The sequence below is a fragment of the Bacillus rossius genome, chromosome 5, assembly GCF_032445375.1.
Source record: "Bacillus rossius redtenbacheri isolate Brsri chromosome 5, Brsri_v3, whole genome shotgun sequence".
Classification (NCBI taxonomy): Eukaryota; Metazoa; Arthropoda; class Insecta; order Phasmatodea; family Bacillidae; genus Bacillus; species Bacillus rossius.
In genome coordinates, this window is record NC_086333.1 from 66,524,766 (window position 1) to 66,539,153 (window position 14,388).

General features: G+C 33.2%; 1 protein-coding gene across 2 annotated transcripts in view; it reads left to right on the plus strand.

Annotated features, from left to right (window-relative positions):
* The window catches only part of LOC134531923 (DNA polymerase alpha catalytic subunit), a 71,763-nt gene that overhangs the window by 37,590 nt on the left and 19,785 nt on the right, over positions 1-14,388 (plus strand). The window contains exons 16-22 of one of the 2 annotated variants that reach the window (XM_063367965.1): positions 295-419; positions 3,098-3,340; positions 3,795-3,941; positions 5,887-5,995; positions 11,433-11,572; positions 12,982-13,187; positions 14,123-14,387. In XM_063367965.1, the coding sequence (XP_063224035.1) occupies positions 295-419; positions 3,098-3,340; positions 3,795-3,941; positions 5,887-5,995; positions 11,433-11,572; positions 12,982-13,187; positions 14,123-14,387 (1,235 nt within the window). The remainder of the gene's footprint in view (positions 1-294; positions 420-3,097; positions 3,341-3,794; positions 3,942-5,886; positions 5,996-11,432; positions 11,573-12,981; positions 13,188-14,122; position 14,388) is intronic. The other variant, XM_063367966.1, reaches the window with a different exon arrangement.

Genomic DNA, 14,388 nt, shown 5'->3' on the forward strand with positions numbered 1-14,388 from the left:
AGAAGTGTATTGATGCAGGAGGATGCTATTTTGAAGATTTTTGACTTATTGTACGAAATTGTTCAATAAATGATTTCTTATGAATTTGGTCACGCTACTTATGGTATGAATCCTGTACTTGTAACTGAAATTATTTACTTGAATTTGTTTTGTAGTTAATTATCCAATTATTAGGATAATTCTCATCTCATTTTGGGTTTCAGTTAATGGAACATCTAAACCTTTATGCTCTTCAGTGTATGGCATCTTACAGGTCCTAGCAATTATGAAAACAGTTATTGTTTTGTTCATTAGGTAACGTGATGTCGCGCACGCTGATGGGCGGCAGGTCGGAGAGAAACGAGTTTCTGCTCTTGCACGCCTTCACGGAGAAGGGGTTCATAGCACCGGACAAGCAGTACAAGAAAGCTGTCGTGCAGGTAAGACCAGGCCTGTGTGAATCCTAGTTTCTGGATGCAAAGCGAATACCAAATCCTCATGCCTAAAGTAATAGCAAAGTCAAAGTGAATGGTGAAAAAAATTTTTTTAGCAAGGTTGAATTAATTTAAATTTATAAAATACTGAAATAAGTAAAGTAAAAAAAAAAATTCTTAAATGGTTATATATTGTATCAAAGTTTTATCTTTATGATATTGTTAAAATTGACATTCATACAAAAGTATTACATAAACTCATATTAACTTGAAAAATTGAAAAGAAAAAAAAAGCAAACATTTCTTACACAAACAAGAATTTATCAACTGTTGGAAATCAGTGCGTTAGAGATTCTGACACAACCAAAATTATTTATGCATTTACATTGAAACTGCTTGCAACCAAAGACCTACAAAAATAAGTTTTTTTTTGTGTTCCAAGCTTTGCAACTCGAGTGAAATCTTGCATCACTTAAAGTGAAACAAATACTGTAGCAGATTTCCTGTTGAAGTCAGAATGTGTAAAACAACTTCAATTCTATTTGCTTATTCGAAGCTTTGCACAGGCATAGGTAAGAGGTGATAAAGATTTTTTTTGTCTTGGTGTATGGCACAAGAGTATATATATATTATGAAAATGAAGTACAAGATTCTGTGCAGGATAAAGTTGTGCATGGAATCTTTTCCACTAAATTCTACTATTTTACCTTGTAATAAGCTTGACTTAGGTTTCTCTGTGGCTGTGAATTTCAGGTTTGCCAGTAGCACCTAATTTAGTAAAATGTTATATGTCATCACATACTGTTTGCCTGCATGTTTTTATTTTTGACTATCTGATAACCGGTGGCTTTGCTTGCAGTTTCATGTTATTGCTGATATTTTACCATTGTAAGAAAAGTATGTGATAAATTCAAAAAATGTTTACTAAGGAAATAGACATCATAAAAACTCAGCCATTCAAAAGATTTAATTCCCAAAAAAAAACTATTTAAGCATTGTATTTTCTAAAGTGTTAATGAGTAAGCCTTGTTTAACTTTTAGCTTAGGTCAAGTAACTGATTTTATAAATCCCATTTTTTTGTTTAGGATTTTATTTGACCTTGATGAAACCATGCACATGCCTCTTTCTTATTTCATTAGGTTGCCAATTTTAAGAAAAAAAGTTAAACACTTGCATATTTCATTTTAATTAAGATTATGCCATTGTTACATTTTCATTTATTTTGTTTATAGCCTTAAAATAAATAATTTCACCTTATTACAGATACCTACCTACATTATTTTAAGATTTTTAAAACATTCACATCTTTGAAATTTTTTTTGAACATATTTTTTATTTTTAGTTATGCTTAGTATTACTTAAACAAAAATCCCAAATTTTTTGTCTTCTGTTTTCCCAAATGGATCCCATTCTTTTTTACTAAGATGTGAAATCCAAATTAATTTTATTAACTTACATTTATATTGAACTAAACTTTATGTTGTCAATACTGATTTAGTAGATCCATAATGTTTTCATTTTATTATTATTAATATTATTATTATTATTATTATTATTATTATATTATTATTATTTTTAATATTCACTCCTATAACTTAGTGATATTTTGGAGAAAGTTGAATAAGAGAAGGTAGTTTAAGATATGTTTATTAATTAATGTCAGACAAGTGGGAGGAATTTGCTACTCATTTTTTTCTTGTTTCTTTTTTTTAATTTTACATCTGAAGATTTTAATTGATGGTAATAATAAACAGAAGCTATGACTGAAAACTATTACGTTGATTTGTCACATGAACGATTGGAGTCTCTAGGGCAGATTAAAACCAAAATATAATTGTAACATGGAATTAACTAGTCTAGCAGATGGTGTCATAATTCTTTTTTTCATTGTGTCTTAGTAAATAAGTTTTTTTAGGGCAATATAAGAAAAGAAAATATATCAGTTTGATAAGATTTTACCATTACATTTAGTTTTTGTATACATTTATTCTTCAGTCATTGAGTAAGTGATTTTTAGTGGATAGTAAAAAAAAAAATAGACTGGACAAGTAGGGAGGTACTTATACTACTCAAAAGTCAAAATGTGCATATTACTGTGATAAAAAAGGTTCTCCATGAAGAATTAAAACCTAGGAACATGTTTTTATAGTGTTCGACTAACAAAAATACTACATACTGAAAATTTTAATTGTTGATATTAATAATTATTATTTTAATGTGTAAACTGTTTTCATCCCTGGCATCTAGGCTGAAGTAATGTTTGTTGTGTCGTTATTTATACCAATCTATAATTTCATAAAATTTTGCTGACAACTTCTACTGTCATGGTATAAAACAATATTTAAAGTCTATTCAATTATGTTAAGGAAGTACACTTTTATCAATAGTTTTTTGGGAATACCTACTTTCTGTTTTACATTATATTAAATGTTTGGCATTTTGTATTAAATGTTTAATTCTGTTTCAGTTTTAATGCTCCCAACATTGTTAGCTAAGTTACATATATTTTATAAACATAGTAACATTTTTTGACATACGTATCTTTGAAAACTATAAAAATCTTGGAAAACCATTGATTTTTTTTTTTGCCAATATGAATAGTGGCCACTTTGTATAAAGTTTTGCTGTATATTTATGTCTTCCCGTCATCTTCAAAATGTTGAGTAACCTGTGGGCCATGCAGCAGGACTTGGACGAGGAGGATGAGAACGTGCCGAGCCACGGCGGGAAGGGCTCCAGGAGGCAGAAGGCGGGACGCGGGCGCAGGAAACCGGCGTACGCGGGGGGCATGGTCCTGGAGCCGAAGAAGGGCTTCTACGACAAGATGATCCTGCTGATGGACTTCAACTCGCTGTACCCCAGCATCATCCAGGAATACAACATCTGCTTCACCACGGTCCCTCAGGCCGCGGCGGCTATAGACGAGGTGGGAGGCTTGAAGGGCAGTCAGTCTTCCTCGCTGCCATACTCCGCTTATCCTGCCCACTGTGGCAAAGATTTCATTTCCCGGCAGGGTTACACCCAGATTTATTTATTTATTATTTATTTATTTAAATTTGAACCATGCACACCAACAGTCAAAAGACTTCTAGGGTGTGCATGACATAAAAAAACAAAACACACGCCAGGGCACAAACAATATAACAAGCATGTAAACACAATAACCCTTCTACAATTATTAATTAAAAATAACAGAGGTACATCATGATTCTTGACAGGATAACATTGTATACTAAAAGTATGGTAGAATGAAAGTTAAGGGTTGATACAAAAATATAAATGGCAAGTGGTTTTCATAAAGCAAAAGGTTCAGACCAATAGCGAGTGTATCCGTGCATGAAGCGGCGGACGGGTGCACCGTGACTCCCGCTTGTTGCCAGGGGGAAGAGGAGCCAGACCTCGCGCTGCCGGAGGCGGGGAGCGAGCCGGGAGTGCTCCCCACGGAGATCAGGAAGCTGGTCGAGAGCAGGCGGGAAGTGAAGAAGCTGATGAACTCCCCTGACACGCCCCGTGACCTCAAGCTGCAGGTGATTCTCGTTTCGTCGAGTACTCTAGAGACTGCCTGATACCCGACAGCTCTATGCTTTTGTAACACATGACAACACAGGCGAGATTGTGACTGGCGGCCAGAGGTGTGACTACGAAAACATTTATTTCATAATTTGTTAAATTATATGTTATGATTATAGCATTTAAAATAATGACATTTAGCAATTTGAATTTGAGCATTTTGTAGCATTTTTAAAAACAAGATTTAGCCAATTCTCTCATTTTACATTACTGAAAAAAAGTATATTTTTTAAAAAAGAAACCGTTGCTTGCCGTTTTACCGACTCTTTTTCTTCATCCGACTTCTCGGTGAATCTTTTTTTTGCAGTCTGATGTCCCTCAGATTTAATGTGCTTTTCAAGTACATCTTTTTTTTTTTTTCCACTCCAGAAGGCGATTACATAAATTGCACATTAAAATATTCGTATCACTTTCGTAGAACTGTTCACTTTTGTATTCATTTATGCGATCGTGAATGGAAATTGTGTTTCGTCCCATTTTTACCACGAGAAATAACAGTATACAACACATTCACGAGTATGCACGTATTTGTAAACACACCACCTTCCACAGACTACACAAGAATGCGGCTTTCACGTGAAACACAGCCAGAAAATGGGACTTACAATTGTTAGCGTGGCGAAGCAGAGATGTCGCAATATGGTGGCCTAAAAACTTGTACTCTGCAAGATGATGGACAATCTTCCAGCTAGTTGTTCTTTGCTTTGTTTACAATCACGAGGCACGGATGGCCATTCTTCATTCAATATTTACGAACAATAGTTGTGAATGACGTGACAATAAGATACTTGTGCTGAATACGCCATAAAATGATGGTTTCTTTTGATACTGAACTGAAACGAAATACAATCGGTAAATAAATTGTGTAGAGTGAAGATTAATCTATGTTTTTTACCTTGACTTCGCATTTATCTCGGAATAGTCTAGATTTCGCATTTTATAGTGGAAAAAAATATAATTGAGAATTTTTTTGCATCTATTTCGCAAAAACGAAAAATCACCATCCCTAGTTATAATATCTGATGTAAAATATGTTTAACTTCCTTTTAATATCCGGCACTCAAGCCTTAAAAAAAACCAACTAGGCTTATTTAAATAAAAGTTTTTGTTTGTTCAAATTAAATTTGTATATAAGTAAAATATTTTTGAACACAGTTGTCTTTTTCGGATTAGAACCGTAGGGGGAATATGTTTTTAATTTTTTTTTATATTTTAATTTAATTATTTTACTAGTACATTTAAATGTTTTTTATGTTAAATTTTTATTTGCTGTGGTTTAAAACAACTTATTGTTTGCTTGTTTTGTTTTCGATTAGTCAAAAAATTGCCTGTTTGTGGATTGTTCCCCAGCCTAAATTTGAACTGTTCTGTGTTTGCTGTGCAGGTGTTGAAATAAAGTATGGCTGGTCATATCCAACACATTAATATATGTATTGAAACTGGTATGTTTACGTGTATATTAAACAACTATGTCTCTTTTTCTTTAAAAGTGATGTTTACATGCTGTGAAATGAAACAACTTCACTGTTCTGTGAATACAAACAAATATTTGTTATTTTGAAGTGTAAGTTTTATAAATTGAGTTGAATAAAAATACCTTATTTGTGATGACATTTAAAAATTTTTAGTATTCGTACATTCTACCTTTGGGACAGATCATAAAAGTGCTTGTGCAAAGTTTGAAGTTTATGTTGAGCTAAATATTTGTAAGTGTAAAACTAAAATATTTTTAAATAATTTTGGCTCATTAAAAATGGTTTTCCTTTACACTTTAGAGTTTATAAAAATTTGGTATTGATCCTTAAATTAGTTAGTGTTCCAGGGGGGGAAAAAACTGATATTATTTGACTCACTATATGTTGTAGGTTTTTGTGATGCAACCTTTTTTTTTTTTTTTTTCAGTACAATATCCGTCAAATGGCCTTGAAATTGACAGCCAACAGCATGTATGGCTGTTTGGGTTTCTCCCATTCTAGGTTCTATGCCAAGCCCTTGGCTGCACTGGTAACAGGTTAGTAACATATTTACAAGTGCCTCTTGCAGCGTGTTGTCATGCATGAAGAATTTTAAATACTTGTAGTATTGGTATGTTTAGTTAAATAATAGGGATGGGCATGTTGATTCTTCGGTGCTTCGATTCTGCTTGTAATCGGGACTGACAATTCTCAAGCTTGTTACGTTGTATGTTTTGGCCCGGCTAAGCACACATAGAAACGTAACAAAACAAAGACAAACAATGTTCCTTAGGGATTTTTCATTATGGTGGTTCTACGTTATTTGGAAATAAAAGAGTTTATTAAATTATCTTTTTTTATTTCTTTAAAAAAAATGTTTTTCTCATTGTTACATGGCCTCAGTACACAATTTTACAAATGAATTTAGTTAGAAAATTTCGTTACTTGCACAGTTTTTTGTCTTTTCTTATAAAAATTTTAACGATGTCTAAATACATACCACAGCACCATACATCTTGCCGTTGATGGTCGAGGAGTCTTGTCACTCGCCAAAGAAAAAAAAACTTAGTAATGTCCCTTGGTTAATTACATTATTTATTTTATTTATTATTATTTATTTATTAAAATTTGTGACATGCACACCAACAGCCGAAGCTTTAGAGGTGTGCACAGAACAAGTAATACAAACACGACACATACAAGCGAATAAATACAACATAAACAGGATAATAAAAGACGACACATACAAGCGAATAAATACAACCTACACAGGAAAATAAAGGACGACACAATAACAAACAAAACAAAACAAAACAGCAACTGAGATAATTTTAACTAATTGATCTAAAATTGGAAGAATAAACAGGATTATAAAATTACTCAGAATATTAGGGTAATCATAAAAATTAAAATTTGAAGTTTTTAATAAAATTTTCATATTTATTGAAATTTGAGATAAGTCTGTAAATTAAATCATTATTATTGTGTAAGGAACATAATAGGGATCGAAGGCGGCTTTTGAACTGCGGGACTCGAATACCAGAGTTATCAAGTAAGTATAAGCAATTAATTTTTGAACTATAGCACTTAAACACAAACAGGGCATCCAGATGGATGCGACGATTTGAAAGAGATTCTAATCTGGGTAATTGATGGTGTCTAGAACTAATTATTTTGAAAAATTTATTTTGTATGGATTCAATTTTGTCACTGTCGGTGGTGTTAATACTGTTCCAGATAACTGAGCAATATTCGAGTTTACTTCTAACTAAGGACAAATAAAGAGTAAGAATGGATTCAATATTAGATGCATAGTAAGTTATATAATTTATTAAATATAAGGTTCTACGGGAAAAGGATACTAAAGAATTAACATGTTGATGAAAGAATAGTTTGGAATCAAGAATAACACCAAGATCTTTTATACTAAGAGATTTGGAAATTTTTGAGTTGTCAAGAAAATAATCATATTTAACTGGATGAATTTTCCTTGTGAAAGAAATAATTTTTGTTTTATCTTTGTTAAGTGAAACTAAATTCATTTTGCACCAATTATCAATTTCAGTAATATCAGATTGAAGAAGCAGACAGTCATTTAAGGAGGAAATTTCTCTGGATATTTTAAGATCATCAGCAAACAGAAAACCAGTAGTATGATGAAGAACTTTAAAAATATCATTGATATAAATATTGAATAATAAGGGAGATAAAGTACCCCCTTGAGGCACACCAGAAGTAGCATGATATAAAGTAGAAGTTTTTTTATTAAGTGAAACAAAGAAACATCTATCTTTAAGGTAACTAGTAAACCAGGTTATATAATTATTACAGAGACCGAAGTTAGAAAGTTTAGCTAGTAAAATGGAGTGATTGACAGTATCAAAGGCTTTAGCCAGATCAAAATAACATGCATCAACCTGCCCCCTTGTTGTAACTTTATTGTATATAGGATTAATAAATGAGAGAAGATTAGTAGAAGTTGTCATACTATTTCTAAAGCCATGCTGATTAGGAGCTAATCTGTTGTTTATTGGAAAGTTAATATGTTTAAATATTATTTTTTCAAAGATTTTAGTAAAGCCATTTAATAATGATATAGGCCTATAATTAAATACACTGAGTTTACTACCCTTTTTATGTATGGGAATAACCTTAGCTATTTTCCATTTAGTGGGAAATACTTGTGATTTTAGACTTGTATTAAATAGATGCAACAATAGAGGCATTAGAATAAAAGAGCAGCCTTTAATAATGAAATTTGGTATACCGTCAGGACCAGTAGACATAGTTGGTTTTAATGATTTAATTCCCCATAAGACCTGGCTTTCTGATAAGAATGATACAGGAATTGAATCGTGAATAATATCGGGATCAATGATACGAGGGTGGTTGGTGGATGGTACATATACACTAGCAAAGTACTTAGCAAAGACATTAGAAAGAATACCAGGATCATTACAGATATCACCATTGACATTAAGAGAATGGGATTCACTATAACCATTTTTCATAACATTGACATATCTCCAGAATTTTTTAGGGTTATTCTTAACCTTATTATTGATACTACGATTCCAATTAGTTTTATCACGCTTAATAAGATTTTTAACTATTGCTCTATATTTAGAGAAAAGAAGGTAATACTGAGTAAAAAAATATTTGTATATAACAAATCCTCATTGTGCAATGCTACAAGCTTAAGGAGGAATTGTACCATATAAGGAATTGCATCATATTTAGAATGGTAGGTTGGAAGAACTGACAATAATTTGAATGCAAAATAGATTTCACATAAAACCAGTTATTCTTGCCATAATTGTTGTATTTTCTGGCCAGTGAGCTCTCAGTGTTTACGAAACTCGTCTTGCACTAATATACATAAGACATGGTGCATTTTCTGAAAGTTAGACCCAAACGCTATCACCTACAGTAAAACCCCACATAGTACTTGGTAATAGGGTCAAAATAGAGGGAGGAATTGTAATACATATTTTGGACCCCCCAGCCCACACGTGTACTTCAAAATACTATTTTTCACACCAAGTCCGTGTCCAGATGTGTCTTGCAATTAATGAACAAGTTGTCAAAACCAAATATAAATTTGTTTTAATAACATACATCTTCTGAAGCATATTTGACCACCTGTTATCATCAAATCGAGCATAAACACGGCAAAATGTGCAATGAAACTGAATCTTTTTTTCAAGTTCTAACGTAAATTTTACACTGATTTCAATAGGAAAATAAAGGAATTTTCTGGATGAGTTTGAAGTACTTGACTCAAGCCTAATTTTAAATCTCAAAAATTTGTAGTAGTTCACTGTTTGGTCAAGGGAAATAATGAAAAACTCATGAAACATCACTTTTACAAACCTGGCATAATCTAGAATTATATACCTAGTAATTGTGAAGCTCGTACAATGCAGTTCAGTATGAAAGGTGATTAGTTGATATAAATAACCACATATAAATTGGGCAAATAAAATGTTACAGCACCGGTACTTCACCCACCGAGCATAAGCACAATATTTTTGTACTTACATTGTGAATATTCCTGTACTGGGCGTATAGTGTACAGACAAAAACGAACTTGAATATATTAAAATAGCAATAAAATGATAGTCTGTGTGAAAAATGGTTTTCATTTTAATGTTTCAAATTAACATATTTTAGTTTTCTTGTGACTACTTATAATATTCTCATGAGGGTTACATTCTATTTTTTATTAATAGGTACTAGTTCAGTAAATTTTTTTCGTAATAAAAATTCAAATAGTCAAATAACATGGAAATATTCAGTGTCAATATTATTTTGTAAATCTTAATACTGTAGTTAAAATCTGTACACTATTATACAGTTAGCACTATAATAGTAATTCAAAAACTATCACAAGATACTATCTACAGTGTGTACTTTTTTGCCACTATTTCCTGTTAGTTGAGCTAAAAGGAAAATAAAAAAAGTTATGCTGACTACTGGACTTGATAAACTCAATTATTTTGCATGACTTGACTCAACATTATAATATGCACCTTCGTACACGCCTAATATTTTCAGCTTAAAAGAAGTTGGTTTGGAAATAAAAATAGACATACATAAAGTCATTATAAATGGAATGCCTTATTTTTATTTTTTGTGCATAACATTTGCTGCCTGTGTGTAAACAAATGTTTGTACATTATGCGCTGTTTTCATGTACATGATTTTTGATTTGTAGTGACCACGATAGCTTGCATTATTATTAAATGTATTGTGAATTTGAATCGCTGTGAATAGAAAATATTACAGGTTCGGTTAAGTGTTTTAATGCCAATATATGCCGTGTTTTCTCGCATAATCGTCGCACAATTTATACTAAAATCAAGTTTAAAGAGTAAGTTAGCAACGATTATGCGTAAAAAAAATTTTTTGTTAGGATATAGTTATTCATAAAAACAAAACCCATTTGTGAAAAGTACGTTTATTTAAAAAAATGGTGGAGTGTACAAGAGCACGCCAAACAATTTATATTAATAATTCAAGCAACAAAAACCTTTCTTCAACTTTAAATAGAAAAATAAAAGCTATGACCCGAACGCAAGCCACTTGAATATGTGATGAATTAACACTTAAACTATCGTTGTAGTACATATTTAAAACGAAAGAGTGCGGGCCATCAAATGTAGTTAACTCGGCACTAGACAGATAGCGCGCGTTGCATGCAATCGGCGAGATATTGATATTCAACTATGTGTGCGTGCTCTATACGGGAAGCAACATAACCAAATATGAATGATGCCAACTAGCGCTGGCTAGTTTTATAAGCGGTACACCGCAGCGACGCAGATGAACAGATAAAGGTTATAACGTTTAAAAAGTCTTTAAAAGAAAATTTACACATCAGACAGCTTCGTATTTCCGTTAATTAAATACATTAAATAGTTAATTTCCGAATAAATATTAGATTTATACTTTAAAATACACCGTTTTATGCGATGTTTACATGAGAAGTTTTTTTATCCAAATTTTGACACCCTAAAATATGGGTGCGACGATTATGCGATAAAAGAGGGTAATTAAGAACACAACAATCAGGACTATTAAAGATCATTGCTGAAGTGAGGTATTTCACATAAACACAAAATCATGGTTTTGTTGTCCTTTCACCAGATTGTGAAAGGCATTGGGAAGCCACAGTCGAAACACATTTTTCTTGAACTGACGAGGACCTGCCTTTAGGAAAACCACACATGTTTTTGACAGTTCTGTTGCCTATATTACTGAACTTGCCCGTTGTAGCCTTAAATTGGACTTTTGTAACATGTATATGTCTGGTTTAGCCTCTTAATATAAGCTCTTATAAGTTGTGTGCAGTGATATTGAAACATTCATGAATAAATATATGGTCACCCAGTTTTTTTTAATTATATATATTTTTTTTAACTTGGCATCATTTTAGTAAACAGCTAAATATTTATGTCATATTTTAATTGACTTTGATTTTTTTTTTTTCAGCTAAAGGCAGAGAAATTTTGATGAATACCAAAGATTTAGTGGAAAAACTGAGCTATGAAGTTATCTATGGAGACACTGATTCCCTCATGATCAACACAAACTGTGTTGATTATGATCAGGTCTTCAAAATTGGGCATAAGGTAAGTTTGTTTTTGTAGATTTTAATGTGTAGTGTATTGTAGTATTGTATATAGTATTGCAATACAATAAAAGCAGTACATATATTTCATACAAGAGTGAAGAAACAAAAAATCTTATTTAAGAAGTTTTCAAGGTTGATAGGTTGTATATACATTTTTGAAAATTGTTTATATTTACTGTATTTACCCAAATTTGTCTTGCATACCTGATATGTTCTGTTTAGACCAGTGACTGCCATCTTCACTTTTTGTGAGGGCGGTATCATCCTTCAAAGTTCAAACTAATCTGGGGGCTAGACACACATGAATAAACATTACATTTCTAACATCAAATTTTAATTTTATTATTCTGTAAAGTAACAAATATAATACGTGGCATGTTTTGAAAAGAGAAAAAATTATTTCAAACAGTATTTACAAAATAAATAAAGAAAAGCCTCTTTCATCTGACTAATACACAAAAGTATACCTAATGCAGCATTGTCAAGTTTTGAATAAGTACATTTTTTAAGCCCACATTGTAACAACCCAGATTACAGCCTTCCCCATGCAATCCAGTAATAATTATTTGTTATTAATTTTACGTCACATTTTAGGTTAGATGTAAAAAAATTTCCTTTCAGAAGTTATTATGAACGTAATTCACCGGGTTTATTGTTTTTATTTTTATAGTTCATAAGGCTTTTCTTTTCTTTTTCTGGCTTCTTTGTGTGGGAAGGCATGCTGACGTAATTCTCCTTAGTTATTTCCACGACCATGGCTTTGTTTCACACGCTAGAGGCGTTTGAGTCACTGTCACGAGCGTCGGAGGGGGGGGGGGGGGGGGGAGGGAGAGAGAGAGAGAGAGAGAGAATTGCTGCGTCGTGGAAACACAAGTTAGAATTTCATGGAAGTTTCTGTTGCCATGCGCCGTGATTGGCTGAAAATTACATCAGCGAGCCCAGGACACTGCCCGCACAAAGGGAAGGAAGGCTGTATATTAGTCATTGTCCGAGCACCGGGCCGAGCGGCCATTGTTCGAATGCCGGGCCGATCAGGCCGTGGTCGGGCGATGGCTCCATATCTTTTTTGGATGTACAGTTTAATTTTTTTTTTCTGCTGTGCGGAATATTTTGTGATTGTTACATGAATAAAAAAAAAAACAGGGAATACATCCAACATTGCGTATAAATTACTTTATGACCTGCTACCAACCTGTATGTTCCCTCATCACCTAATTTTGAGCTAGTTGGAGGTGGTGGGTGGTAACAATATTTTTAATGTGTGCTGTTTATTTGGGTAAATATTGTGTTTTTTAAATTCAGAGTCAAGCTTCAATAAAAAGGAAAAAAAGACGAATGTAAGATAGCAGGGATACGGATAGTTGGGGACGGTTGGGTAAATGGTGGGGATGTGATTGGCACTTGCAGATCAAGACGGAAGTGAACAGGATGTACCGCCAAGTGGAGCTGGACATTGACGGTGTGTTCAAGTACATGCTGCTGCTGAAGAAAAAGAAGTACGCAGCGGTCACCGTGACGCGGCTGCCGAGCGGGCAGTTTGTCACCCAGCAGGAAGTGAAGGGGCTGGACATTGTGCGCCGGGACTGGTCTCAGCTGTCCGCGGAAGCGGGAAAGTACGCTCCATGCCTGTGTCTTGTTTCTGCAGATAGTTTAGCAGGGTGTCAACCTGTCACAAAACATCATGAAAATTTAGTGAATGTTACGAAAAAGTCCTGAAATATGCAGTGACAGTGCTGGAAGCAATGAAACTTCAACTTTTACCAGCCCTTAGCTAGCTTGCATTTGGTTTTTGACACCTCTCTTCAATTTATAGTTGCACATTAAATATGTTTATTTTAAAACTGTCCACTTAAATCCTAGAAAATTCTCAGAAAAAGAAATAGCTTTCCAACATAAGTATTATATTGTTTATTATGTTTAATAATTAACCCTGTGTTATAAAAAGTTGTAAGAAAAGTCTTGCAGTTGATTCACCAGGATTTCCTTTTTACTTTGCCACATTAAGGCACAGTGAAATTTTTTTATTATACACTTTTTAAGAAACCAGGAAAGTATAAACTGAAGTTAATTAGTATAACTGTATAACCCGTATATTTGGGGGGGGATTTTCAAATATTAGTGTGTAAAATAGGATTTATACTTCATATCCAATCATGCTTTGGCAATTGGGGAATATTAGTTTTGTTTTGCGAAATGGAAATGGCTTAGTGAAATAATTACACGCTCTGCCTACAAAATGTATCAACATATGTCAGTTATAAGTGATATTTTTATTTTTGAGACTCTGTGTATTTGATACCAAACTATGTTATGGAAAAATACTTTATCGTAAATTCATTATAAATATGCAGTAGTATAATTTATTTTTATGTAATGGTTAATGAATTAAGTTTTAGTTTTATTATATCAGGAATTTGATTTTGCTAAGTAGTAGCCAAACTGAAAAATAATAATCCTCTCATCACATACGTAACTTTCATGCATCTGCAAAACTGCGCAACTGGTGGTATACACTCGATTATTCAAAATGATTCTTCACTTGCTCCAGGTATGTGCTCAAGCAACTCCTGTCCGACCTGGGACCGGACGAGCGTTTCGAGAACATTCAGGCCCACCTGATGAAGCTTCGGGATGACCTTGAGAACGGCCTGGTCCCTTTGCCTCTCCTCACAATCACCAAGCAGCTGACGAAGAACGCGGAGGATTACGCGGACAAGAAGTCGATGCCGCACGTCCAGGTGGCGCTAAGGATCAACTCGAAGGGTGGGAAGAAAATACGTCAAGGGGACACCGTGGAGTACATAATATGTGAGG